Here is a 26523-nt window from a genome sequence, read left to right on the forward strand (position 1 = left end):
CTTTGTTCTACTTCATTTTTTTTCTGAGTTGAAGCAGAAGAATAATCGTCTTCTTTTGCTTCACACTTTCACCAACACCGAGAAACCACCCCCACTCACCTCCGGACGTCTCACCGACCGGCTCATAGGAACCCTCCCAACCTCCCTCCAAGACAAACACATTCCTCGGGGGTCCCTTTCTTTCGAGTCGAGTCGCCCACGATAGAGACACCAAACGCAATCAGACAATCCCGCATTCCTCAAATCTATCGACCCCGAACTGAAGGTCCGCTTCGCCCGTCGTCGCCATCATGGCGCCGGCAGATGGGTTCTCGGCGCCCGGCGTCGCTTCCTACGACTCCAACACCATGACCGTTGGTGATGGTACCTGGGACTTTAGCAAGAACACATTCTTGTTGCCTAACCTCGTCGGCCTCAATTTTGAGACGATGCAGTACAATGGTGAGAATACCTTACTCTCAAACACGGCGCATTCGCTGTGGCAGCCTGCCCGACTAACACGCGACCACCCACAGGCATGGGCAATCGCTTCTCGACCGTCGCTCAGTACCATACTCTCGTACTCGCCCACGGCGTCATGGCCGCCATCATCTTCCTCCTCATCGTGCCATTATCCGTCTTTACCGCCCGCTTCTATACAGCGAAACCAGGCTACGCGATACCTTACCATGCCCAACTCAATATCCTCGCTGCGCTTATGCTCGTCGCCGTCTTCGTCCTGGGCTGGTTCGCCGTTGGCCCCGAAAGAAGTTGGACCAACCCCCACCACGCAATCGGCCTCGCCATCTTCATCATGTTCCTCCTCCAAATCATCGGCGGCCGGCTTGTGAGACATATTAGGGGACGTTCGCTCCGCAAAATGTTTCACCGCTGGAGTGGTCGACTCATTGCGCTTCTCGGCATCATCCAGGTTCCTCTCGGTCTGACCCTGTACGGCTCGCCCAAGTGGACCTTCATCATCTTCTCCCTCTGGCTGGCTTTTCTGCTCCTCATCTACTTTATCCTGAGCTACCGCGCCGAGGGTGCAGACCACCACCGTGGCCGTGAGACCTACATCAGTGGAGGTCGCTCCGAAGGCCCGAGTGGCATCACCGAGTCAGAGTACTACAGCGACGTCTACACTGAGAAGACCAAAAAGGACCGGAAATGGCTGGCGCCCCTCGCCGCGGGTGCGACCATTGCCGCTCTCTTCAGTCGCAAGAAGCACAAGGAGAAGGAGAAGGAGCTCAGCCGGGAGAGATCGCGATCAAGGAGCCGCAGTCGTGGGCCGGAGGTTATCGGTTCCCGGCGTGGATCCGCGAGCTATCTCACATCCAGACGGGGCTCAGGCACATACCTCGAAGACGAAAAGTTCACCGAAGTCGATTCTCGACGGGATGACAAGAAGTCGGGAGGCTTCCTGTCTAAGCTGGCCGGCATTGGTGCTGTCCTAGGCGCTGGCAAACTCGTGTCGAACCTGATGAAGCGCAAGGAAAAGCGTACATATGACGAAGAGTACTCGGCCGTATCTGTTGAGACCCCGAGACGCCGCCCGAGTCGAAGTTACCCTGCTACGAGCGAATACACTGATTACACGGATTGGACCGAGGACACTCCGCCACCGAGGCGTCCCCGAGACGGCCCCATCCTGCCAGCACCTGGAGGACCGACAGCGGCAGCCGCGGCTCTGAGCGCCGCTGAACCGCGAACCAACCGCCCACCACACGCCAGAACCCGATCGCAGTACAGCTTCGAGGACTCGGAATATTCGTCATACGTCAGCCCATCCAGACGGAGAGAAGACCAGCCCGCCGCCGCCGGTGGGGCCGGAAAGGGCATCCTCGCCGGCCTGGGCCTAGGATGGTTCGCCAAGAAAATGGCCGACCGGAAGGCGAAGCGCGCCGAGGAGCAAAGAATCCGAGAAGAGGAGGACATGAGATCTGGTATCACAGGCTCGAGGTACACAGGAGACGGCTTCCACTCGCCCTCCCGCGATCGGAGAGGCTCCCGCCGCATGAGCGGACGTCGGCCACGACCTCCCATGTCTGCCTTGAGCACCGAGATCACACAAATGACCGAATCCTCCGAACTGGAACCTCGACCTCCCGGTACCGGGTACGGCGGCCCACCGATGCCACCCCTCTCCGCCGGTCCCCCACCCCCACCTGGCGCTCCCGGAATCTACCCAGTCGGCGACCACTCCCGCACAACTTACTCCAGACACGAAGTCGTTGAGTCCGGTATCAGCATGCCCTCGATGCCTCCCGACCCAGCAGGCGTTCTTCACCGTGAATCCGAAACCGACGTCTACGGCTCGCCTAGCGGCCGGCCCCGACGCCGCGACTCATCCAAACGCAGGCGAGCCGGCGAAGAAGCTGCCGCCGCCGCTGTCGCATCAGCGAGCGTTCTTGCCGCCGAAGAGAACGCCCGTCGCCACCGCGCCCAGTCCGAGCGCTCGCAACCTGTGAGCGTTAAGGTCCGAGTCCATGACGACAAGGATAGGAACGTCACGCTGCGGAGGCTGACGGAGGAAGAAGCCGCAGCAAGCAGGCGCGGGGACAGGAGGAGGCGGGCCGGATCCGTGAGCAGTCTCTACGGCAGCGAAGTCGGCAGCGGACGGCGGTACCGTCGGGACTCGAGCCAGAGAAGAGCAGAATCAGCAGCAGAACGATTAGCAGAGAGCGGAGGACGAGACGGCAGTCTACCACCGCCGAACCCTGCTTTCGCCGCGGGGCGGCAACCGAAAGACTCGGCATATTACTCTGGCGGCCCACCGCCGCCGCCACCGGGCGTGATGATGGGTGAAGGAAACGTCTCGAGCATAGGCAGCGAGAATACCCACGGTACATGGAGCCAAATGAGCCCTTCGCCCAGTGCGGCAGACAATCTGAAGACTAACCCCGTCGAAACCGCAGCAGCCGATAATCGTCGTAGACGCAGGCAGGAGCGTAGACGGAGCAGCGCGAGTCGCCCCACGGGCGCCGACATGTTTGATTAAAGTTGCCTCTAGAGTAAGGGGTAGAAAAAGAGCTTTTTTTTTAGAAAAACCCTGCCACAGCCGCAAGCGCAAACGACGAACGCATTTTCCGCACGAGGTCCATTACACCTCATCCGCCTATATTACCCTCTATCACGACCGAGACGACGTCAATATTGAACCCTTTTCTCTTTTACCGAACATAACAGGGTTCGGTAAGTATGATCTGATTGCAGAACAGCAAGCTATGAGGCGAAGGAGAGCAGGAGAAACACGAAATGAGAAAGAATGCATTGGGTCGGGGGGTTCGGAGATTCGAACCCCCCGAAAGGAGTTTGGTCATATTTGAGTTTTGCGGCATGAAACTGGTTGGGGGGCATTCTCTCATACACGTCGTGGGAGTCAGAGAATCAGACTCTGTTCATCTCTCGTGTGTTGTTGCCGTTTTTCACAAATGTATGGGAGGGTGGACGGAGGCCACTCTTCCGAATGAGATGATTGTACGAGAAGAATAACGCAAAGAATGGTGGATGAGGTGTGGGTATAATTGGACAAAAAAATAAAATAAGAATCACTTCATCAACGTTTTATGTCTACATGTAACCTCGCACAGTATCGCTAAACAACGCAAGTGAATATGGCCATCGCTGCATCTGGAATGTTATTGTGTCGGCTGCGTGCCGTTATCATTCTAAGCAGCTAAAGCTGCTTCTTATGTATCGTGTGGTCTACAGCCTCATGACCCCTTCTTCCTCTCGCATTCTAGAAGTGGTGGTGAAGGACAAAAGGAAAATCGCCCCTATGCGTTCCCCATCATACCATCGCTGTTGCTCCCTTGATGCGCTCCGTGTGAACCGATCCAGAAACATCCCAACTCGAGAATTCATAAGTGAAAAGAAGAAGAAAAAGTGGCGTGGCAAACCCTTTTCCGCCTCGGTGGTCATGTCATATGCCCAAACTCCTTGCATGTTTCCCAAATCCAACCCAATTACAAAGTGGAAACCTCGTTCCCCTTCGTTCAAGCGCCGCAAAACCCAACGCCAAATGAGTGTATTTCCAAGCACTTTTAATACTCGGCACCACCAAAACTCTTGTTCCTCGTGAGGGTCGCACGCTTGATACTGGCTCGCGGGAGATGCTCGTAGCTCTTATTGCGGCTGCGACCCGTGCCGGGACGGATTCCGGGAGTGGCGGGATCACCCTCCTCGGCCGCGACCATGGCGTCTGCTGGCAAGGAGGCGCTTTCCTTGATGCTCGCAACGAAGAAGGAAGAGATAAGCACAGCGATACCGCCGAGGGCTAATACGATAGCGATGGAGTGATCGCCTGGAGTACCGCGAGGCTTCTGCCAAATTCTGAAGATGATGCTGGATCCGACGGTGGCAATGATTTGGGGCGCAGCGATGGCCATGTTATGAATGCCCAAAATGACGCCGGCCTGGTCTGCCTCCTCACTGTCGCTCAAATCGGTCTGGTCTGAGTCGGCGGTAGAGTCGACGGTGGAGGGCGACGCCGGGCCATCGCCTCTGCTGGGGCTGAATTGCCTTTGCTTTCTCTGGCGAATCTTTGCATCCCTCCGGCTGATCTCGGCGCTGATGATGGCCCAGGGTGCCCAAAGTGTCATAGCCCAGGTAATTCCGACCAAACCGATCAAGGCCGTGGCTGCTTCTACCGTACGAACAATGACGGTGCAGAACATGGCGCCCGAGAAGAGAATCAGAGATGCAAACCAAGCCCGCTTTAGGGTGAACCCGGGGATCTGCAGGCGATCCAACCAAGACGCCTTTTCATCACCGAACTCTCCACTGTCACTGTCTCCTGGGAGATCACCGAGTGGTTGACTGTCGTAGGTGGGTGCGACGAAAAAGGGGAGAAAGACGTTCGTAAGCAAGCTGACGACGGAATTGATGAGCAGAGCAAAGGTTCCGATACGAGTTGCTCTTTCGTATAGCTGATCGAGTTCCTCCGGCGTCATGTGGGGGTTAGCCTCCAGGTACGGCTCAACATAAATCTCACCAATATACGAGGAGGTGTAGAAAAGAAGCGGGAAAAAGCCGACCCATGCGCATAATTGGACTTGGCAAACCCTCCTGATCTGAGGCGGCAGACGCTTGATTGATTTAAAGATTTTGCCGAAGAAGGAGAACACACCAGGCTTGCCCGAAGCTGGCGGGCCTTCCAGTCGAGGGTCGCGCTCCTTGATCAACGTGGTGCTCACTGCAATAGTCGCCGCAAGGGCAATGCTGGCGATGGCGCATAGCACCTTGAACTGGCTGTCACCCAGAAACCAAAGGTACGTAGGGAGGTTGATGTAGCCAGCAATGTAGCCGACAATGTTTCCGAAACCGGTGATGCGACTCGCCATGGCGTTGGCAGCTTCTTGCTGGTGAGCCGGAGCACAGTCCACGATGAAAGCTCGAATAGAAGCCTGCACGGTGTTGATGGCGAAATCGAGGACGTAAATGCCCACCACGGCCACACAAATAATGGTGTTCTTGACGGCGACAGATTCGACATCAGCGCCAAAGAGGCTCATGATACCACCTACAATTTCTCTAGTCCATGCCAGGAACATTAGAGAGATGATAGTCGCGATAGCCCCGCCAACCATGAAGGGTTTCCGCTTGCCCCACGAGAGTCGGCAATTGTCGCTGAGCATACCGACATAGGGCTGAACCAAGGTGCCGGTAAGCGGGCCAGCAATCCACACCAGGGCCATCAGCGACTTGCTCAATCCAAGGGATAGCAAATAGGGAGACCCATTGGACAACTCGACAGACCAGGCGATTTGCAAACCACCGATACTAATGGTCAGGAGAATCAGGTACCATACGCTCTTGGTTTGCTGTGTATCTTCCTGCTGCGCTGCCAGTACCGCATGATGATCAAAGTAGCCTTCATCGTCGTTGTTGGAGGAGAGCAGCGGCGATCGCTCGCTGCGTACGCCTCTCTCCTTGGGATTCGACGGTGCAGATTCGGTGCTCTGGGCGATTGATGGCATCGGACGGCCCCTCCTGGGGGACTGAGACTGAGATGAAGGCATCTCTTCGGTCGTTGAGCGTCAAGCCGCGACGACTCGGAAGTGAAGCGATTCGGAAAGTCGATTTCGGACAGGCCCACTAGCGGGGCAAGCTGGGGAAGCGTTCGTTCAATGCGGGGAGGTCGGCTCGATCGATTGACTGACGAACCTTTAGACTGGGTCGGCTAATTGACAGGCGACAGAAGAGTATATAAATGGCGGATCGAATTTGCAATGGCAATGACAAGTGTTTGTTCGTTGCCGGGTTGGGCAGAAAAAGAAGTTGTGTTGTCACGCGGTCAAGTAGGAGGATGCCACGAGACCCCCGAACACGGGCTGCTGGTACAAGGTGATTCGATTTCTGACGATGACAGAGCGGTGGCAGGAGTGTGCGTCATTCGCTGGGCTGGAAACTGCGCCCTGGCTGAATGACCAACTGTCTGGTGCAGGTCGGTTCCTGATTCGAGCCCAGGCTATGCGGTTCGATGCAGGCAAGGGCAAATGAGGAGCTGTACCGTCTGTTGAGGTGGTGTGCTAGGGTTGCGCCTGGATGTCCGAGTACCTGCTAGTAGGGTAAGAATAGGCCTGGTTCCGAGTCTCGACTCGACAAGCAATGTAGCGGACAGCGGGAGAGCGGCAGCCAAATGCACCGTCTTGGGACCGCTGGCAGTGGCAGATAGAACCAGGGGCGAATTTGCAGATGAACTGGCGGAGAGAGGCGAATGAGATACGAATACAACTGTTGTTGATGGTGAACGGACTGAAGCGTTGTCTCGATCCGTCTCTTTGCTTGATGGCCTAGGGAGCCTGAGACTGGACGGGGAAAGCAGCTAAATGCGACCTCGGGCAGGTTAGGTTGGCGTGGTCGGATGGATAAAGACTGCACGTGGCGAAAAGGAAGAGCAACTGATGGTCGAGACACATGCAACGTTGAAAAGAGATGGTGAGGGGGAGGGAAGGGAAAGGAGATGTTATTATTTATTCGCCTAGTTCCGAGCAAGTTGAGTGGTGGAATTGATGGGATCTTCCACGGCTAGTAGGGCGCGGGTTCCGGATGAGGAAGAGAGGAGAAGAGATGGCTTGGAACGGACGAGAGGGAAGGGCGAAAGAGAAGAAGACGGAAGAAAGAAAGACAGGAAAATGGCGGGGCCGAGAGTCTAACACACACTGCCTATGGGCATGAGGTGACGGCCCAAGTCGCGATGGCATCGCACAGATACGGTGAAAGAGAGCGACACCCGTCGACCTTGCTTCCTGGCCTGTTCCCGGGGTGGCCCCCGCACTCAGTACGTCATGCCCGTAGCTCCTTCACCTCCACCGAGTACTGAGATGCTGGGCCGCTACATTTCCTCCTATCTTTTTTAGGGGTATCTTCCAGTCCCGACTTCCCAACCTTGAGGTAGTTGTCCCAGACGAAACGCCCGCCTTTCTTAGGTACCTACCTGGGCTTGAACTGCATGGGTTGCTGCTGCTACCCGGGATAGACAATCTGCACACCGACGTTGCTATTTCATCACCTCACGGTTGGGAAAAAATCAGAATGGGAATAGACCAGGACAGAGAACACTAAAAACACAACAGACTTGATGGGCGTGCATAGGGTCCTCCACCAGTACTTGCTCTCTGACAAAAACTACAACAACATAGACAGACACGGGTAGGCCTCGTGTGGTCGCTGCATACGCCATCTTCAGGCAAAAGTCAGGTACGATAGGGCACCACCTCACCATCTCACCATCTGCCTATCTCACTCATCTGGCCCCTCCTCGGATCGCAACCCCGTGTCTCTGCGTGTGGTAGAACAGCCGTCTCCGGCTGACGGTGCCCTCCATCCGGCTGATGAGCCCTCACGAGGGATCTTGATCAAGTGCTACCCCGGTTTTCCCAACAAGTCCTGCCACAGCACCCTCAAGTGTCAGATGTCTTACCGGCAGTCCACATCCACAACACCCTCAGCTTGGATGGTCCCTACAACTGTGTTTCCACTGGATCTTTTTTACGGCCCCCGCGGACGTGGAAGCTGGGGAAAACAATGGGCCTTTCTCACTTTGCGGAGAACCCGTACACAATGGGGCAGATCCCACGATGCTTACCTTACTGCGTCTGTAGGCAATGCAATGCCACAATGGGTGGCATGGAACCCTACTGCCTGCCCATGGAGGTGCTCGCTCAGCTGTGTTGGGCCCAGTAATTGCCCGAGTTCTACTTTGTACATAGAATCCGACCCATGGTGGGGCACCTCATCGTCGACCTCAACTGGTCCTCACGAGCACGTGCCGTGTCAAATGAAGTCATGCTTCCTGCAGGCAGCGGCCAAGCTCGGCCCAATCTTCCTACCACTTCCATTGCATGAGGTGGACTGCACTCCTTGCTGCCGACGTTCATTATGCATCAAGGTATGATATGCAACACAACAACTATTCATGCAATACAAGAGAAGAAGTAGAACAACAGTCACATTTTGACACAAACGGCACATTCAGTCTTATCGGAATTCAAGTGGCCGAAGGTAAGGCACCTAATCCTCGACGTGTCCACCACTCCGTCTCACCGGGTTCGGCCCCGAGCTACCATACCTTACCTTATACCTTACTATGTATGTACACTATCCGTACGGATACAGGCTAACATCGTCTGGGCCCGCAGTACCCGGTACTTTAGGATCTGCGCTTGGCGCTGCGTTTTCCGCCATCAGCTAGTGACACGCGCCCGCTTTCGATTGTAACTCTACCACCCCGCCGAGGCTACGCAAGCAAAACCGCCCGTCAAACAGCACCCATCCAATCACCGCATCGCTCCAGAGCCACTTCCTGTCATTGCGCAGTGTTGCAGCCTCCGACCAGTGGCTGGCTCCCGTCCCGTCCTGCTTGTCGACCTGCGCTGCATCTGTCTACCTCTAGTGGACACCTCTACGAACCTTACATCAGAACTGGCCTTTTGCTAAAGTCTGCCTGCCCTTCGACCGCATTGGCATTCAAACTTGGCGACATCTCGAAAACAGCTACCGACCCAGAGACTCTCGTCGTCAGCTCACAACCCTGCGGCGTACGACGACGAGCTGCCCTGTTGATGATCGCCATCCGCCCATCTCGGAGCTCACCCGCGAGCCGCCGGTCGCCCAGCTTTCCTCTCGACTCTGGATCCTACTCCGTCACCAACCCATAAACAACCACATCGTCGCGAAACCGCCATTACGATATGATTTCCGCGACGGATATTGCGGGAACGGCCTTGCGCCTTGTCCGTATGTTGCATGTTAACACTCTGCCTCTCGCAGGCCTCGAGGCTGCGTAAGCTGACTTTGTTTTGCCAGAACGTGCCGCCGAAGAGGGCGACCCTGAAGGTAAGCTATCAACCAGATCCCCTTCAGCCCTTGCGCTCCCGACCATTGCGACTGACCGCAAGTCATCCAGGCTCCGATGGCTCACAGAAGGAGATCTTCGCCGCATGGGCGCTATTTATTTCCATCATGCTACTCATTACAGCCTTCTTGACGAGCTACTTCCTCCAAGAGAGGAAAATTGAGGCCGTCCACGAGACGGTCATCTCCATCTTTGCTGGTTCGTCCCCGTCGCCTATTACATTAGTACGCGATGGCTTCTAACGCATGCCGTAGGAATGACTGTGGGACTGCTCTTGCTCGTGACCTCTGGCGATTCGATCCGAAACCTCATTAGCTTCGACTACCAAATCTTCTTCAACCTACTACTACCACCGATCATCCTTGCTTCCGGTTACGAGTTACACCAGGCCAATTTCTTTAGGAATATGGGCACCATCCTGACGTTTGCTTTTGCCGGAACCTTTCTGTCAGCTGTCGTCATCGGCCTCATTCTATGGCTCTATGCATTGACAGGAGTCGAGTCCATAAGCATGTCCTTCGTCGACGCCATCTCTGTGGGCGCGACCCTGTCGGCCACCGATCCTGTCACTATCTTGGCCATCTTCAATTCATACAAGGTGGACCCCAAGTTGTATACCATCATCTTTGGCGAATCGATCCTCAACGACGCCATTGCTATTGTTATTTTCGAGACGGCGCAAAAGTACAAGAAAGGCGATGCCTCCAAGCTCGGCGTTTTGAGCTTCTTCGAGGGTATCGGCATCTTCTTGATCGTCTTCTTTGGAAGTTTGTTGATTGGTGTGCTCGTTGGAGTTATGACGGCATTGCTTTTGAAACTCACCTACATTCGACGATACCCCAAGAACGAGAGTTGTCTAGTTGTGTTGATCGCGTATGCTACCTACTTCTTCTCGCATGGCATCCACATGTCTGGTAAGATCCTCAATAGTTCCCTGCCTTGCACCAACATATTGCTAACAACATGCAAGGCATTGTCTCATTGCTATTCTGCGGTATAACGCTGAAACATTACGCTTATTTCAACATGTCTCGTCGGACCCAGCTTACGACCAAGTTCATCTTCCAGATACTTGCGCAGCTGTCAGAGAACTTCATCTTCATTTACCTCGGTCTAGCGCTGTTCACAGATAATGCGCTGCAGTTCCGACCGCTGCTGATCATCATTACTGTTTGCGCTGTTTGCGCTGCTCGCTGGGTAGCGGTATTCCCCCTGTCTCGCCTCATCAACTGGGTCATTCGCTACAGAGCTCGCCGAAGGGGCGGAGGAGAGGTGAGCGATGAGTTGCCCTACAACTATCAGGCGATGCTTTTCTGGGCTGGTTTGCGTGGGGCTGTCGGGGTCGCTCTTGCTGCACTTCTTACTGGCGAAAACTCTTACGCGCTCAAAGCCACCGTCCTGGTGGTTGTGGTGCTAACGGTCATCATCTTTGGCGGCACAACGGCGCGCATGCTGGAGATCCAGGGAATTCGCACCGGGGTCGTCGATGAGATTGACAGTGACGACGAATTCGATATTGAGTCGTTTAACGGCGGACAATATGTCAAGCGCAATAGCACCGGCATCGGATATAATCCTAGGCGGAACGGCAGCCTGTCGCTGGACAATATTTCCTCGCGCAACGGCGCTCGGCCAACGGTTGGATCAGAACGCAGCAGCTATGTCTCGGGCTCGCACTCGCCGAACCCGGTCAAGAGACAATCGAGTCTCAGTCGCAAGAATTCTGAGATCGAGAGGTCTGATCTGCTGGGACGGAGCGGCAACACGACGGACTCGGACCTAGGAAGCGATATCGACACGTCGGACCTCCCGCCCCCAGCCCGTCGGGACCCGCGTCGCACAAGCCCAATGGTCACGCCTGGAGCCTCGCAGGCGACCGGATCTTCTGCCGGTGGTCTCCTCGCGCAGACCGAGCCTGCCGCCGGAACTTCGGTGGCGCCTCACCACGTTTCAGCGACGACTGCCATCAGACAGCTCTTCAGCCACGGGGCCGAGGACGCGGCGGGTCTGTTCAGGCAGCTGGACGAGGATTACATCAAGCCGACGTTACTGCTTGACGGCAACACCCGCGGCAACGGCTCTGGCTCCGGGCCGGGTGCGGTCTAGGACTAGTGGTTTGTCGGTTAATGGCGTGTGGCTTTGGTTTCCATGGTCATTTCTTTCTCTGTATATGTCATCAAGGGAAGGGAAGGGCGGGCTTGTTGGGTTTTATTTCTCCTGTTGCTTTTAGACACGTGGTCATGTATCGCACGCACGCACGCACGCACTCCGAGGCGATGCCAGGAAGTGTAAAGTCGCATTCAAACGGGCGTTTTGGGCGTATAATTTTATAGAGAGCTTGGCCGCAGGTAGCCTGCGGCCATGAGAAATTTCAACTGGCAAAACTTTGATGAAAAAGTGAAAATTTACATATTGTCAATGTGAAATAGGTGATGGCTGCACCTGAGTCACAATGCATAGTAACTCACACGAACAGGGTATGAAGTGGAGGTATCTTTGTTAAAACTTTCTTAATTCTTTCATTTGCATCTTGTGCCTTTTTTCGTCGGCAGCCGAATGCTCGCTCCCTTTTTCCCCATCTCTAGAAAAAAAGCAAAAGGTAAGATGAGTCCTCGTCCCATCATCCCCTCGGCTGCTGCAGCCGCCGCCGCCGCCACCTCTCTTTTCTCTCGTCTTCGGCATTACAAAGTGGTTATATACAACCTAGTTTTCCGTACCAAGTTGCTTTCGTTCTCATCTTTGGGTTAAGGGGGGGGAAAGGAAGAAGAACCAAGCCGAGAATCTCTCACAATTGTGGGATGGTGTGTTCTCTTTCTATGTACAAGGTGTTGTTTTTTTTTTCGTCTGCTCGCAAAAAAACCGCTCGCGTTGGCCCCCTCTCGTGTTCCCCGCCCAACCCTCGTCTAATCAGTAACGCCGTCGTCTACTCATAGCGAGAAACAGGTAAGAAAGAGATGAAAACGAACCCACAGTTCCCAAAGAAACTAAGGGGGCCAGCGAGCGGTGCGACGACTACGCAGGATGTGTGTGCCCTTCTTCTCCCACGGGCAAGTCCATCCGCGACCTCCGCGACGCCTCCTTTGGCATGGTGATTCATTGCCTGTCCTCCCGCCACGTCCTTGGCGGTTGGTATTCCTACTCTCGATAGACCTTCATGTCGTTGTTCGCATAGTGATTTTGATGCCGTTCATGTAACCGTGAACGCGCCCCCTTGGTACCCATTCATGGCGCGGGCGTAGCAGATGGTGTAGCGCTTCCACTGGCTTGGCGCTGTTGCTGAGCTTGCTGGGCTTGCTGAGCCTGTTGCTGTTGCTGTTGCTGTTGAGCTTGCTGAGCCTGCGGCTGTTGGGTCTGCTGGGCTTGCTGCTGAGCCTGCTGCTGGGCTTGTTGCTGAACTTGCTGATGAGCCTTCTGCTGTGTCTGCTGTTGAGCCTGTTGGGCCTGTTGAGCCTGCTGGGAGGGCTGAGGCGGCTGAGGCGGCTGAGCCTGCTGGGTAACCTGCGGTGATTTCTGTGCCTGATGAAGCTGTTGGGCCTGCTGAACCTGAGGGGATGGCTGTGGCTTTGGTGCCTGCTGGACCTGGGGTGATTGTTGCACCCTTTGAGCCTGCTGGACCTGCGGCGACTGCTGCGCTCTTTGAGCCTGCTGAACTTGCGGCGATTGCTGCGCCTTCTGGGCCTGTTGGACCTGTGGCGACTGTCGGGCCTGTTGCTGTGGCTGCTGTTGCTTCTGAGCCTGCTGCGCAAGTTGAGCCTGCTGGGCCTTTTGAGCTTGCTGTAGCTTCTGGGCCTGGAGCAACTGTGCTGCGTGGAGAGCCTGAGCCGATTGAGCTGACTGGGGCCGTTGAATCTGCTGGGCCTGCTGCGGCGTGTGAGCCTGCTTTGGAACCTGCTGAGCCTGCTGAGGCTGCGGCGTGTGCTGAGGCTGTGCGGATTGAGGCCGCGCTTGATGCTGCTGGTGTTGAGTATGCTGAGGCTGCACATGTTGCTGTTGACCATTCTGCTGCTGATGATGTTGCTGTGCCTGTTGCTGGCCATGGTGCTGTTGGTGAGCTTGCTGGTGTTGCCCGTTCTGAGCCTGACCATTCTGTGCCGCTGCTGCCGCTTGTTGCTGTTGCTGCTGCTGTCTAAGAAGAGCAGCATACTGATGCGGGCTGGTCGTGGCAGCGATGCCGTTGGCAATACCCGGAGACGAAGCGCCTCCACCGCCAGCAGCCGCATTCATGGCATTTTGCGACATGGTCGTCCTTTGATGAATCATCAGGCGAGTAAGGTGTTCTGTAGCATGTTGTCGCACGAGCTCAGGTGTCCAAGTCGGGTTCTTGAGCCGATATTGGTTTTCCAGGTTGCTAAGCTGTTGCTGAATGCCCGGCGGCACTTGTGTGAGGGGGCGAGGTGAGCCCGAAGTGCCGTTGGGCATATGGAGACCACCAGCAGGAGACGTAGCCACCCCGCCACCATTAGCAGCGTTGAATGCCATCATGGCTTGGGCATTGGCCTGAGCATTGGCAATGAAGCTCTGCTGGTTCACACCATTGACGCCATTGACACCGTTGACGCCGTTGGCGCCGTGGACGCCATTAACTGACGCGGGCCGCATGTTTGGCGGAGAGTGAGACTGAGACGCATGAGACGTCGGTGTTCCCTGGTGCATTTGCTGTTGTTGCTGCTGCTGCTGAGACGGTTGCTGTTGCTGTTGCTGCTGTTGGGCCTGCTGGTGTTGCGGCTGCGGCTGCTGTTGATGGACCTGTTGCTGGACTTGCTGTTGAGCTTGTTGTAGCTGAACAGCCTGTCGCTGCTGCTCTGAGATACGCCGCGCTTGCATCATGAGATTAACATCAGGCTGAGGGTTGGGCATCGGCATCCTATGCTGAGCTTGCAGAGCCGCCTGCATCTGAGCCGTCTGCGCCCCGTTCATTGGCATGGGAGGCACAAGGCCACTTATCTGAGCAGGAACCCCGCCCATATTGGCGGTCGGAGCCTGCATGGGCATGCGACCTCGGCCTGCTTGGCCCGGAACAGCGAGCTGATTGGGCATATTGGGACGAGCCATGTTGCCGTTGACTTGACCCGCGACGCCTGCCGGTACTTGGCCTGCGGCGGGTGTCGTAGCGATCTGGGCGGCAACCTGACCTCGTTGTTGCATGGTGATGCGTCTCTGAGCCTCCTGGCGCTGATGGAACTGGGCCACCTTCTCGGCAAGTTGCTGGTCGCGCTCCCACCTCATCAAGCTGTAATCCCTAGGTGTCTTGGTGGGTCCTCTGGGTTGCGCGGCCTCGTTCGCCTTTCGCATGGCTGCCATCTGGGTGGCATGTTGCTGCTTCTGGGCCGCAGTCTCGCGCTTCTTGGCCAGCTTCCTCATAGCATCAATCAGCGTAAGATGCTTCTGATTGCGTCGTCGCTCAACCCTGAGCGGCGTTGACGGTCTGCGTCTTGCGACCGGCGTTGTCGGCGCCGCTGCCTGGCCGGCAGCTTGTTGCTGCGCGATCTGGTTCTGCTGCAAGATGACACGGTTGGCAGCATCAATCCTATTCTGGTACGCCTTGAAGTATTGCGTCTTCTGCATGTCCGTCGGAAGGCCTTCCAGGTTGATCCAACGCTCGAAGCACTCCCAAGGCGTTCTCCGCTCAGCTCCGGATGTGAACACGGATCTAGGCGTGAGAAGGCTGGAAATAAGCGACCAGTTGTATGAGTACTCGCGAACCAGGCTTCGCAGCTCGTCATCCTCTGCCAAAGTCCATTGCGAGGGGCTGCGGCATTCGTAAAAGCTTTGCATGGGCATCTGGTATTCCGCCGGCGGGCGGAACTGATGGCCGGCGTGGAGACGGTCTCTGATGGGCTTCATTTCGGGGTTGAATAGGGCCACATCAGCATTCTGCGGTGGCAACTTCATCCTCTTTGCGGGCTGGGATCCGAACACGACCTTTTCGTCATCATCCTCCTCCTCCTCTTCATACTGGTATCGACTCCTTTTTCTCGGGGGTCCGTCCGAAGAAAGCTTCATCTCGCCTTCCACGTACTTGCTCAGAGGAAGAGCAGGGCGACGCCAGTGCGCATCGGGGTCGAATTCGGGAACAGTGAAATCAAACGCCGGGATCTTGAGTGGTGTTCCGTACATCGGAAGCTCCTGAAGCAGCTGGTCTGCGGTCGGTGAACTTCGAAGCTCAAAAACAACGTCATCATCTTCCAGAGCAAAGATTGCAGACGGGGCTACAGTCTCAAGAATCTCCTCCCGTAACTCTTCGACGTGTTCGGGTGAATCCAGGTCACCTGAAGGTACCAGCTCGGGAGTTGCGTGTGCATCGATCACATCCAACGAGATGTCGGCCATGGATGTATCGCCTTCAGTCTCAGGCTGGACTGGCTGCTCCTTGGGCGGAATGTACGCGGGCACTTGGAGCTCCTTGCGTTCTTCCTCACTTGAAGCAACCCATTCGGCGCAGGCGTGCGCGAGATTCCGAGCAGCAGCAAGTTTCCATTTCTTTTCTTCCCGGAAATCCGTTCTCATCCATTTCATCTCTTGAAGCAGCACATCCAAATGAGATTCCGGGCGGATAGGCTCCGGACACCTCTTTGGCTGTCGCAATGACCATTTGTCATGCTGCTGCAGGTGATACACACGACGAAGCACTCGACATGCCTGATTGTCTTGTATGGCGACGTAGGCATCTGGGGTGGAAACCGTTTTGTGAGACTGGTTGAGGATGACCTCTATCGGCTTCATCCACTTTGATGTTTGCGTAAAACCTTGCACAAAGAGTGGTGTAAAATAGTCGTCTGTCGGCAGAAAACTTTGCTTCTGCTGGCTAGGCACCAAAGACTTGTCTGCTGATCGTTTGGTCTGCTTACCAAACACGACTTCAGAAGGCTTGTTTCTTGCCTTTTCCTTGTCCTTCTTTTTGTTGGCAAATGTCTTTGGCCTCGAAGGCGGAGACTGAGGCGTGGAGGTGAGAGGTGTGAGTTGGCTTGCTGGCATTTTGGCAGTCACTTGAGTCTCTGGGCTTGTTCCTCCTAATATTTCGGCCACAGACTTCTGTCGAATTGTGCCAGAAGCTGTTCGAGTAACCGCTCGCTCTGGATCCTGCGGCGTCTGTGGAGCCTGGTTTGAAGCTTGAGGAGTCTGTGCCTCTGTATGATTGGGCCCAACAGGTGCCTCTTGTACCTCGACGGAAGGTTTTCCCCCAGACTGGTCCACGGCTGGTTGATCCACATCCATCTTCTCAGGAGCCTGAGACTCCTGGCTGTCCGGAATTTCCTTGGCCAACGGGTCCGTAGGCGGCTCGGCGGTGGGAGCAGCAGTCTGGGCCGCGCTTGGTGTAGTGACCTTTGCGGTGGTGGGCTCTGTAGTGTTCAGTTCAACCGCAGGTGGAGCGGGTAGCACAGGTGTCGTGGGAGACGAAGCTTTCTTCGCGGGTGTTTCGATCACAGGCGGTGTTGGCTTAGAGCCCATCGCCATAGACTCCTGCAGAAGCTGCGCTTCTGGCCCATCTGGTATTCTGCCATTGAGCGAATCCTCATCAGGGGAAGCACCGCTTTCGGTTCCCTTGGCCTCCTCTGCACTGTCTGCTGTCGCCCCCTCATTAAATGTCGCCTGCCGTTCCACATACTGAGGACCTTCATTTTCGGGGCTCGTATCAGTCGAAACATCATGCACAGCGGGAGTCGCGGCCGTTTGCGTCGTTGAGCCTGGCGATGAAGCTCCGTCGACTACCTTTGCTGAGTCGGATGGAGGTTTGGAAGCCACAGGGGTCGTATCCTCGGCCTTCTTCAAGTCTGGACGAGCGGGAAGCTGGGCGACGGGTGGCTTCACAACGGATTGCGTAGGCGCATCATTTGGCGCATCGCCCTTTCGTGGTTCGGTCTTCTTCGGGATGCCATTCGGGTTTTCTCGCAGGGGTGTTGGGGCGGGCTTTTCGACAAGTGCAGCACCTGTTGTCTCAGTAGCATCTTGTCGCGATGCGTGCAAAGGATTCTTCGTGGGCACGACTACAGGTGATGGCGGCGGCGGACCTGAGGCAGCCAACGTGGGCGGCTTGGAAGCATCGGGTCGATTCGGCGTCGCCGCAGCAGGCACAGGCGTCGGGGGCTTTGGTGGAAGTGAGGGCGGAAGGGTAAAGGTCGCAGGTGTTCGAGGTGAAGATGCAGCGCCATTCGGATCGCTAGATGCAGCTGCAGCCGGCTTTGGCGACGGCGCAGGAGCGCTCTTCGTTTGGGGCTCGGGGAGGGAAGCGTCTTGCTTTGCGGGAGGAGCAGGCGCTGGCTCGGGTGCAAAGAGGCCAGAGTTATCGAGGGACTGTCTTAGGACATCGTAGCGCAGTTGAGGTCGAGCAGGAAGATTCGCTTCATTGAGCTTTCGTCCTCTGTAAGTCGTGTAAGCGGCGAGCGGCAACAACCAGAGCCATACGCGACCAAAAATATTCAAAAAAGCGCGAGAAGAACAGGGAAACGTACTGTGAGATATCGCAGCCTTGCAAGAACTGGATTTCGGCTGCGGTGGCTGGCGGCGCGTCGGGATTCGCGAAGTCGTTTGTGGGGAGTGCATCGCCCTCGGTCGCGACAGCGAAGAGCTGACGGAGCTTCCGCTTCCTCGACGTTACAATTGAACTAAAAAATGTCAACACGCCGAAAATTATATCGTTGGAATCGCACAATTAAGCTCTACCGATCGATGCAGTAACTGACCTAAATTGATCGCGTTTGGATCGCAAAAGCCTGGAGCGGTCGGCAGGCCCGACCTCAGTCATGTCATGAGCTGCCGCGACATCCGTTTTGGGCAAAAACGGGATGTCGACAATGATTTCCTCGCGTTGGGGAGATGAAATCGACGATCAAAAGTGATGAAAGTGGTGGTGGTGCGTGGTGGCAATTGATCGCGATTGAATTCCGTCGTGGATGGTCGACCAGAAAATTGTCGGTCTACGGGCGCCGCTGGACGGGTGGTGATTCTGGAAGTCACAGGCTGATGGGCAGTTGCTAGATTGGGGGGGTTGATAGACACCCCGGGAAAAATTATTTGTTATCGGAGAATCTGGACACTGTGTCTGGGAGGAGGCCATGGATCCGTCTTTAACAGAATGCCGAAGGGAATGGGCGGTGCGAAGATGAAAGACCGGGGGAGGCAAAAAGGAGATGTACAGTGCGGTGATCTCTCACGCCAGATAGTCTCTCCAATGGGGACGCCTGGACCGGACCCTCCAACTTTTTGCGGCGCACTCAGGCTACGCAGCAACGCTTCCTTGCAGCAGTTTGATGGATGTGTCTGCCCATCGGGTCTGTCTGTTGGGGGTAACTTGGAGACCTGGGGACGACCTGATGTGTTCAGTGCCTTTTTTTTTTTTTTTCCTTTTCTAGCGCCGGTGCATTGCACCCGCCCTTTGCCCGTCCGCACATCAAAAGATGATGAGGTCTTTCAATGTCGCTGGGGACAGGTGTCTCTCTCGCTCTCATACGTTAGGACCTAAGGTGGTGAGTGGCTGCATAAGTGATAAGGCGCTTGTAAGTAAGTACCTTCGAGTCTCAAAAACTTCCCCAGGCTCCCTCCCACCCATTCTGCTGCAATACCTAACAATATGCACATTGGATTGCCGCTGGTTGAAATCAGAACCAGATGGAACACCGCTGAACAGGCCAAAGTGTGCTGCTACCAGTTAAGTCTGCTCTGCCGCTGCTGGCTGGCGACATATTCCGCTCGATGAATCAGTCAGTGAGTGAGTGTGTGCATATTCTTGCCGCCATGCTGTTTTCGTCTAGACCAACCCAAATTCTCCCACGTTGTGTGTGGTCCGTCTGGCATCCAATCTCATCAGCATCCCTGCTGTGGTCACATTCCACCGGTGCAAGCGTCTTGCGCTTGCTGTTTGCTTGGATGCTGGAAGTCCCAGAAACCCAGGATGCCCGGGCTTGGACTCTTGGAGCTTTATTTTTTCTCTCTTCTGCCATCGCCTCTTACCTGGTCGCAGGCATGAAGAGCCCACTCTTGATGTTTCCAGCCTCGGGGCCCCTTGCCTGCGAGGCTCGCTTCCAGCAATGCGACTTTCTTTGCTGGAAAGCTGTCGGGCTGGGTAGTGGTGGAAGATTTCGTTTTTTCTGCCTTTGGGAGATCGTCATCGCTGTCGATCGCAGCACCAACAGGCCGTGAGAAGACGCCGGCGCAGTGTAAATGATGACAATTCTCATCTTCCAACCTCACTTGAGGACCATAGAGATGAACACCCTATCGCACCTGGCCCTTAATGAGACGAAATTTTCGACTCCAGAATCACTTGATTCGATGAACGTTGGCGAGCAAAGCAACTTTCTGATGACCGTTGCCCGACAATCTTGAAGTCGGGCAACCAGGATAAGACCTGGAGCATGAGTCGGGGCCCATGGACGCTTTGTGAGTGCTCGTCCCAAAAACTCCAAAGCCCAGCGCACACCCGAATTCAATAGTCTCATCGCGGAGTCGCGGGGCAAGCTCTGCTAAAAAAGGTTCGTGAGTTTCGAGTCAGTCGCATACCTCCGAGTTGCCGCGCTGGAAGAGGAAAAGTCAGCAACTTGAAAAGGTTCTCTCATTCGGGAACGTACAATTCATGTTTGTTAGTCGTTCGTGTGCCACAAAGTGCCTCTCATAAGACAGTCAGCTAATACTCATCCTGCACTCCATCGAACTGCTTGGCTCGTTGAATGCGACATGCTTTGGGTATGGCGCTCGTGCACTTTCAGTAAGACCTTCACTCTCATTGTTCGTCGATGAGTGACTTATGATCAGTTCAGTGCAGCCATCGAGCGCAGGTTGTATCTGGTGATATTGAGAAGGTATTCAAATGAGCAGGTAATCATGCTCTTTGAGAGACTTCTCATAAAAAGCGATTGCCGTGAGTCTGGCGAACACTCTGGGTGAGAGGCTCATCTCATAGGCTGCCAAAGATTCGATTGTGAGAGGGCGTAGTTGATCCGTTCCGGAAGCCGGAAGGTTGAATTTGCAGGTTCCAGATTGTGCGTCTGCCAAGACATCGCATTCTCTCAGAAGAGAACTCTGAAAAGAGAAACGAAACGGACGTCGGTAGCTTGTTTGAGCTTCCCCCGCAGGTATCGGAAACAACACACAGAGAGAAATAATCAAAGAGAGAGAGATTCAACGACAATGAGTTAAGCGATGGTTATTCCTTATCACGTTGAACATGGAGGCTGAAATCAAAACATGTGTGGGCGCACCAAATCACCCAAGCACACAGCCCGGTGAAAAGAAATCCGCAGTGGGAAGTTTTGTGTCTGGTTTGCTTGATGCTATTCCGTCCCCCCAGCGGCCCAATGACAGGCCCGGCTTTTTTGTTTCTTACACAACGTTAAATCCTGCAAAGTTATGCAAGAAAACAGCATCGGATTGGTCGGTGCCTTTGAAATGCCGATTTGGGTGACATCACGATTCCCACTCCACGAGTTCGCCCTTGCCTTTCAACAGGGGTAGAGGGGGGAAATTGTAGCTGGCCAATCGAATGTTGCAGTCCCCGTTCGACGATGCGAATTATTGTTGTAACTCTGTCATCACCACTCGGCCAAACCAGGTCCCAATGTGGGCAGCGTTCCCGCGGCCCCGTCTCTTGTCAACTAAAGGCGGGAAGACTATTGTGCGTAGCTCTCACAGGTAGCTGTCCCTTTAGGCCCCCATACTAACCGTGCCGTACTGGTTTCCCAACTCGGAGCAACCCGTGCGACCGGACTGCCTCGGCGCAACCCCCTCCTCCCCGAGTTCGTGTCTCTCTTTAGGTGTCCCGTCGGGCTCTAACTCGCGCCGTCCTTCCGATCTTGAAAAGGTCAACTCCGTGCCTTAGTGTAGTTATACAACTACCCTCCGTGCCTCCTCACCGTCCAAGTGAAAACATTGTGTTGACCAACTCATCCAACATCGCTCAACGTGACATTCAAACACCGCCGCCAACATGTCTTTCTTCGGTCTGGACCTCGCCCAAAAGGGGCTCTCCCTTTACACTGTCAGTAAAGTATCCATAAGCGATGTAGCTTGACCACCAGGCTAAACCTCGCGTCCAGATTCCGGCCGCCTTTATCATGGCGATGCTGCCCAATGTCTACGCCGTCTCCGGAGCAGGAGCACACTACGACCTCTGCAACCCGAGAAAGCTCCAAACTAGTGTCGTGGCCGATGACAAGCTAGACAAGATTGTAAGAACAGCAACCCTTCCTTTCAGAGGGAACCTTGCCCTCCTCCCCAGATACCGTAGCCCATCATCTTACACGAGGCTGCGAAATCTCTAGGCCAAAGCCCGCATTCTCCGCGCCAAGGCCGCATCGGAGAACGCCTTTGAAACGCTCGGCTTCTACTCTGCCGCCGTGGTCGCCGCCAACTTCGCCAGGGTAGACGCCGAGACCGTTAACGTCTTGACACTGGGCTACATCGCCTCCAGGGCCCTGTACAACATCATCTACGTCCGCCTGCAGGACAACCGTAGCTTCGGCCCCCTGCGAAGTCTCGCTTGGCTTGCCAGCATCGCCATCACCGTTACGTTGTATGCTAAGGCAGCTACGCAGTTGGCGTCTTCCTAAGCCGGGCCATTTGATGTCAATAGCTCTCAGCGGCGCATGGTACAACCTTTGCCGCGTTTAATGAAACTTTTCTCTTCGCCAATTCAAGCAGCTTCACCAGTGTCATACGTTGCATGTTCACGTGCAGTAAAATGTTATTTGTATGAGCCTGTCCTTAATCAGCGTCAATGTTGCATAATGAAAAGCGGGAAGCAAACGGCCTTTGGCGGGCGCACAAAGCTTGTTCTTCAAGTTGACGGGCTTCTTTCGGGACGCACGATCCAGCGCCATCGTCGTACATGGTCAGAGACAGCAGTAAGCCACCTGTGAAAGTGACAGACATCGTGACGATGTCCATCCGGAAGGGAAATGGTTCAGTTCATTCTGAGCTCGTACGAAGCTAGCATGACTAGAAAACGTGGGTTGAGGTCACCTTACACCAATCCCATAGTGGAACGATTCTGGAAAGCCTCATCGTCAGCCCTAACATTTCAAAGCTAAGCTTCTTTGAACTTCAGAATGTTGGTCCAACAGTGGCGGAAGTATCACAATTCCGTATCACAGCCTCCCGTCTCGTGAGACGGCACTCTCACGGCAGAATCGGTCTCAGAATGGGCTCCTTCTGTTCTACATAACTCAACTACTCCTTCCGTGAGAAAATACTGCATCTAAGATAGAAGAATGAGGCAACTGCGAAGCTCATTCATGAGTCTGAAACTGCCTTATCAACTCAACTTCTTTCCGTTTCAACACACTTACACCTGCAGTGTTCTTTTCTTCAATAGTAGACATTTTGATTCGATTTCAGCAGGAGGTTAAAGACCTTCCGCTGCGCTGACTTTGTCGTTTGAACCCTGTCTCACACCACCATCACCAGCGTCTTTTCCGATCCTTCTGCGGCAGTCAACTCGCGATATTTCAACTTCACTCTTTTCGGCCATTCTTTCATCATAGATCAAGTCTCAGCTTAGAAAGACGAGTCGAACTGTCATTCTCTACACTTCGTTCCTTCTCGGTAAGCCCCAGGTGAAAGTACAAAAGCCAGCTCTAAACGCAACACACACTGACCAAACATCTAGCCTTCTTCACCAAGTCCAACGCAGTCGCTTCAATATTCACGATGCGTGACTTCATCATCTTCCTCACCGTTTCCACGGTGCTCTTGCTGGCCGGCGCCGGTCTTGTAGCTGGCATCCACGACAATTACGTTGCCAGTCACGCTACTTCTACTCAGTCTATCGCCACACCCCAAACCGACTTCATAACTCTCACTGGAACCGCTTCCAGGGCCACTCATTTGAGATCCTTGTTGCCCCAAGGCACCCTCGTCGTCTCCCCCATCAAGGACAACGTCAGAGCAGACTCCGTCCCCACGAGTTCGGCGATCCCTACTACCACTATTGATTGCAACCACGAATGGTGTCAGGATAGCACCTCTCTTTGCGCCTACTGGGCTGGTATCACTGGCTGGGATCCTACTGAAGGCCCGATTCCTGGCGAGACCGTTACCTCCATTGGCAAGTGCAGCATCGTTCCTACCCAGGCTGGAAATCGAAAGCGCGATACTATCAACAATATTCTCATCACCTTGGCGCCTACTCCCTCGGTCAACTGCGAGTACAAGTATTGTGACAGCAACACCCAGTATTGCATGTACTGGGCTGGTGTCACTGGCTACGACCCTTCTCTCGGTCCCATTCCTGGCATGACACGTACCTCTCTCGGAGCCTGCCAGGCGCCTCCTACAGCTGTTCACAACGACACTACCGTGCCGACAACTATGGTGACGAAGACGTGCAAGAGTTCCTACTGAAGGCAAGAAGTCAACAGCGACGACTTTCACACGTTCTAAACTCCACGGGTACACGAGACAGTTAGTCTGGAAACATAGGTGGGCGGATGTTTTGGCGGGAGAAGCTACGAAGAAGCAGATCTTAAATTGGTTTCTAGAAAGAAGATTGCCATGGAAACCAAAGAAAACTGATTTTTCAACCTTATATGCGTGAACGTGAACGAGTGATATGTACTGAAGAATGGGTGAAGTGTATACGATGTTGCCGTCTTGTCTGACCTCCCCTTGAGCCTGACCCTACTCCTACTCTCTTGGTGAGATGAAATTTCTCTCAGGCGGCTGCTCACATCCGTGTCAATTTCACTCAACTCACAAGGTTTCTCACACTGTAGACTCACCAGGTCCAGTGACAGAGGTCGTGATAGCGGTGTCCTCCACATAGACGCCAGAGAAGTAGAAATCTTCATTGGTGTCGGCGTATCCATCACGGGGAAGCTCGAGAACGCCCAGATGCCAGTCCGCGCCGTTGGACGACGTCGAGGCCGAGACGGGAGCCACGACCTGCTGCAGAGGGGCACTGCCCTCAGAGTGCCAGAAGCCGACGCTTCCGCTGGAGAAGTTCTATAACACATTTGTGTAAGTTCATATTTCTACTCGAGACGTGGGGACCTTTCCTCACTCCCCAATACTCAAGAAACAAAGGGGCTTGAACGTCAAACTCACAATCTCATAGGCGACATTGTGCCACACATCCGGCTTCCACTCCGTCTTCCACAAACTCTTCTGCTGCACCATGAACTGCAGGTTCGTGTTATTCGTTGCCGACTCGCCACTGATCCACCCGCTCTTGAGCTCAGTGAAGTGGCTCTCGAAAAACGCAATCTGGTGCTCGCGGAAGATGCTCGGCGCGTTGGTGTCCTTGCGCGAGATGCTGAAGTGGTACCACACCTTGCCCGAATTGATGGCGGCTTTAGTCTGCGGTATGAGCTCGGTGCGCCGCATGTTCTGCCCGTTCCAGTAGGCCGTGCTGTCGAGCGTGATCTTGACGCCTTGCTTCGACGCCGTGTCGGCCGGGTTCTTGTAGGACGGCGAGAGGTTCACGTATTTGGTCACGTCGCCGGACCCGTGGATGTAGTACTGGTAGGGCCCGACTTGGTTGGACCAGGACCACTTGTTGAGGTCGGACGAGGTGTTGAAGTCGTTGAAGCGGCCGTCCCAGAGGATTTTGGCGGAGGTTAGGGGCACGAGAGTGAGGAGGGCGGTGACCTTCATCTTGGGCGGTTGGACTTGGTTGAGGGGATTTTGGAACGAGTGATGCTTGGCCGGCGATACCAAAATTATTCCAAAAGTCGCCGGACAGGCTGACCACTTTTATATCATTCACAGACTGAGCCCTATACGGCAACCCGGGACGGGGGGAATATCACGACATCGAATATAGTAGGTCGGCGAACTATAGCAAACATAGGGGGTAATGCTTCAGGCACGAATAGGTCACGAGTAATATAAACACACTCCGGACGGACCGTCTAGCCAGGGATGTTCAAGGGGGTGAAGGGGGAAGCTTATTTATCTACGTCGCATTTGTTCGGACAGCACCCTCCGATCCCATCGTATAAGCTGTAGACGTTGATTTGGGGAAATCTGAATGCACGGGAGATTTAGCCTGTATGGAGTTTAAAGCCTACGCACCCCCACACGAACATGAACATGGGACAAAAAAAGGGGATTACGTTATTCTGTTGTTAGGGCATGCTGGTCTGACGAGAAACCTTGATTGAGAAGCACTCTTTTGACGTGTCCACGGCCCATGTTGAAGCAGTGTTTGCAAAGAAAAAAAAAGACCTGCATGATATCGTGGCGTGAAAGTCTGCAACTCTACGGGTGTAGATGACCTTGAGATTCCTAAAGTGACCACGTTTATCAAAAGCCACCATCAGCCAAGGAAAGCTTGTTCTGCATCATGTGCCGCTCGAGTCGCCTTTTGTCCCGTCGCCAAGTCTGGCGTTCGGAGGCAGGTGAGTAGGGTTGCGTCCCAAGACGCGCCGCAAGGGTCACATTCGGAGGCAGACCAAGACTGATATCTGTCGCGCGTACACACACGGCAAGAGGTGGGAGAGTTTTGGTACTAGCCGGTTCTTCGAGAACCACAGCCCCGGATGGGAGCTTGAGAGAGCTCATGTGGGGCAGACGCGGTAGAGCTCAGTGAAGCATTGATATCGCGTAACATCTTGAGTGCAAACACCCTGTCCAGTCATGGCTCGCTATCTCGTGACTTTGAAGGCGCTTCTTTTGCATGCTGAGGGAGACTAACGGATATGTATGGACGATGCGGCTCGGGTTTGAACCTACGTCGCTCAATACGTGAAGCATCAGGAGGATCACCGTAAACTTTCCGGATGTACACTCTCAAGCTTTCTCCTCCGCATGAAAATGATGATCACGCTGGCAAGTTTATGAGGTTACTCTGACTTTGGCGTCTAGGTCGGAGTGGTTCTTAACCACAAGAGAACCCCCGTCTCTACCGATGTCCTCCAGCCGGCAACCATGATCCCCATTAAACCACCTTGTGTAAACGTGTAGAGGCGAATATTAACTTTTTTATAGGACTTGTTCAAGGCTCAACAGCGGCATATGGCGCCGTAGATGAAGAAGTAGGAATAGGAACCTCTGCGACCTCTGCGTGGGGATGTGTATAAAATCCGCTCTTCTGATTCTATCTGGTCTGTCTCTCTTTCTTCCTCTACAACCATCAGCTCGCTAGGTCTCTATACCAATCAGCTAGGTAAGCATATATCACGGACTACCTCACACTTATAAGCCAGTCACACTAACACTACCAACTGACTTAAGATACTTGACCTTACATCGAA

At 54.5% G+C, this 26523-nt stretch overlaps 8 protein-coding genes across 8 annotated transcripts; 5 read left to right on the forward strand and 3 right to left on the reverse strand.

Moving 5' to 3' along the window:
- Positions 1-290: 290 nt before the first annotated feature.
- On the forward strand, positions 291-2977 carry CCOS01_02122 (uncharacterized protein; the record flags this gene model as incomplete). The annotated part of the gene is made up of 2 exons (XM_060450314.1): positions 291-441; positions 516-2977. The coding sequence occupies 2 exons, from the start codon at positions 291-293 to the stop codon at positions 2975-2977; spliced, it is 2613 nt and encodes an 870-aa protein (XP_060318964.1).
- Positions 2978-4022: 1045 nt separating this feature from the next.
- Positions 4023-5999, reverse strand: CCOS01_02123 (general alpha-glucoside permease; the record flags this gene model as incomplete). The annotated part of the gene is made up of 1 exon (XM_060450315.1): positions 4023-5999. The coding sequence occupies one exon, from the start codon at positions 5997-5999 to the stop codon at positions 4023-4025; it is 1977 nt and encodes a 658-aa protein (XP_060318965.1).
- Positions 6000-9173: 3174 nt separating this feature from the next.
- CCOS01_02124 (sodium/hydrogen exchanger 3) lies at positions 9174-11443 on the forward strand (the record flags this gene model as incomplete). Its single annotated transcript, XM_060450316.1, has 5 exons — positions 9174-9219; positions 9289-9318; positions 9389-9535; positions 9592-10251; positions 10308-11443. 5 exons carry the CDS (start codon positions 9174-9176, stop codon positions 11441-11443), a joined length of 2019 nt encoding a protein of 672 aa, XP_060318966.1.
- Positions 11444-12559: 1116 nt separating this feature from the next.
- CCOS01_02125 (uncharacterized protein) lies at positions 12560-18080 on the reverse strand (the record flags this gene model as incomplete). Its single annotated transcript, XM_060450317.1, has 3 exons — positions 12560-17696; positions 17788-17940; positions 18019-18080. The coding sequence occupies 3 exons, from the start codon at positions 18078-18080 to the stop codon at positions 12560-12562; spliced, it is 5352 nt and encodes a 1783-aa protein (XP_060318967.1).
- Positions 18081-18585: 505 nt separating this feature from the next.
- On the forward strand, positions 18586-18687 carry CCOS01_02126 (uncharacterized protein; the record flags this gene model as incomplete). The annotated part of the gene is made up of 1 exon (XM_060450318.1): positions 18586-18687. The coding sequence occupies one exon, from the start codon at positions 18586-18588 to the stop codon at positions 18685-18687; it is 102 nt and encodes a 33-aa protein (XP_060318968.1).
- A 2570-nt stretch (positions 18688-21257) lies between these two features.
- On the forward strand, positions 21258-21879 carry CCOS01_02127 (uncharacterized protein; the record flags this gene model as incomplete). The annotated part of the gene is made up of 3 exons (XM_060450319.1): positions 21258-21308; positions 21367-21498; positions 21592-21879. The coding sequence occupies 3 exons, from the start codon at positions 21258-21260 to the stop codon at positions 21877-21879; spliced, it is 471 nt and encodes a 156-aa protein (XP_060318969.1).
- A 1099-nt stretch (positions 21880-22978) lies between these two features.
- CCOS01_02128 (uncharacterized protein) lies at positions 22979-23671 on the forward strand (the record flags this gene model as incomplete). Its single annotated transcript, XM_060450320.1, has 1 exon — positions 22979-23671. One exon carries the CDS (start codon positions 22979-22981, stop codon positions 23669-23671), a length of 693 nt encoding a protein of 230 aa, XP_060318970.1.
- Positions 23672-24031: 360 nt separating this feature from the next.
- On the reverse strand, positions 24032-24922 carry CCOS01_02129 (uncharacterized protein; the record flags this gene model as incomplete). The annotated part of the gene is made up of 2 exons (XM_060450321.1): positions 24032-24271; positions 24374-24922. The coding sequence occupies 2 exons, from the start codon at positions 24920-24922 to the stop codon at positions 24032-24034; spliced, it is 789 nt and encodes a 262-aa protein (XP_060318971.1).
- Between the last annotated feature and the right edge of the window lie 1601 nt (positions 24923-26523).

This window comes from Colletotrichum costaricense, assembly GCF_030867565.1.
Source record: "Colletotrichum costaricense strain IMI 309622 chromosome Unknown Scaffold_2.1, whole genome shotgun sequence".
NCBI classification, from domain to species: Eukaryota; Fungi; Ascomycota; class Sordariomycetes; order Glomerellales; family Glomerellaceae; genus Colletotrichum; species Colletotrichum costaricense.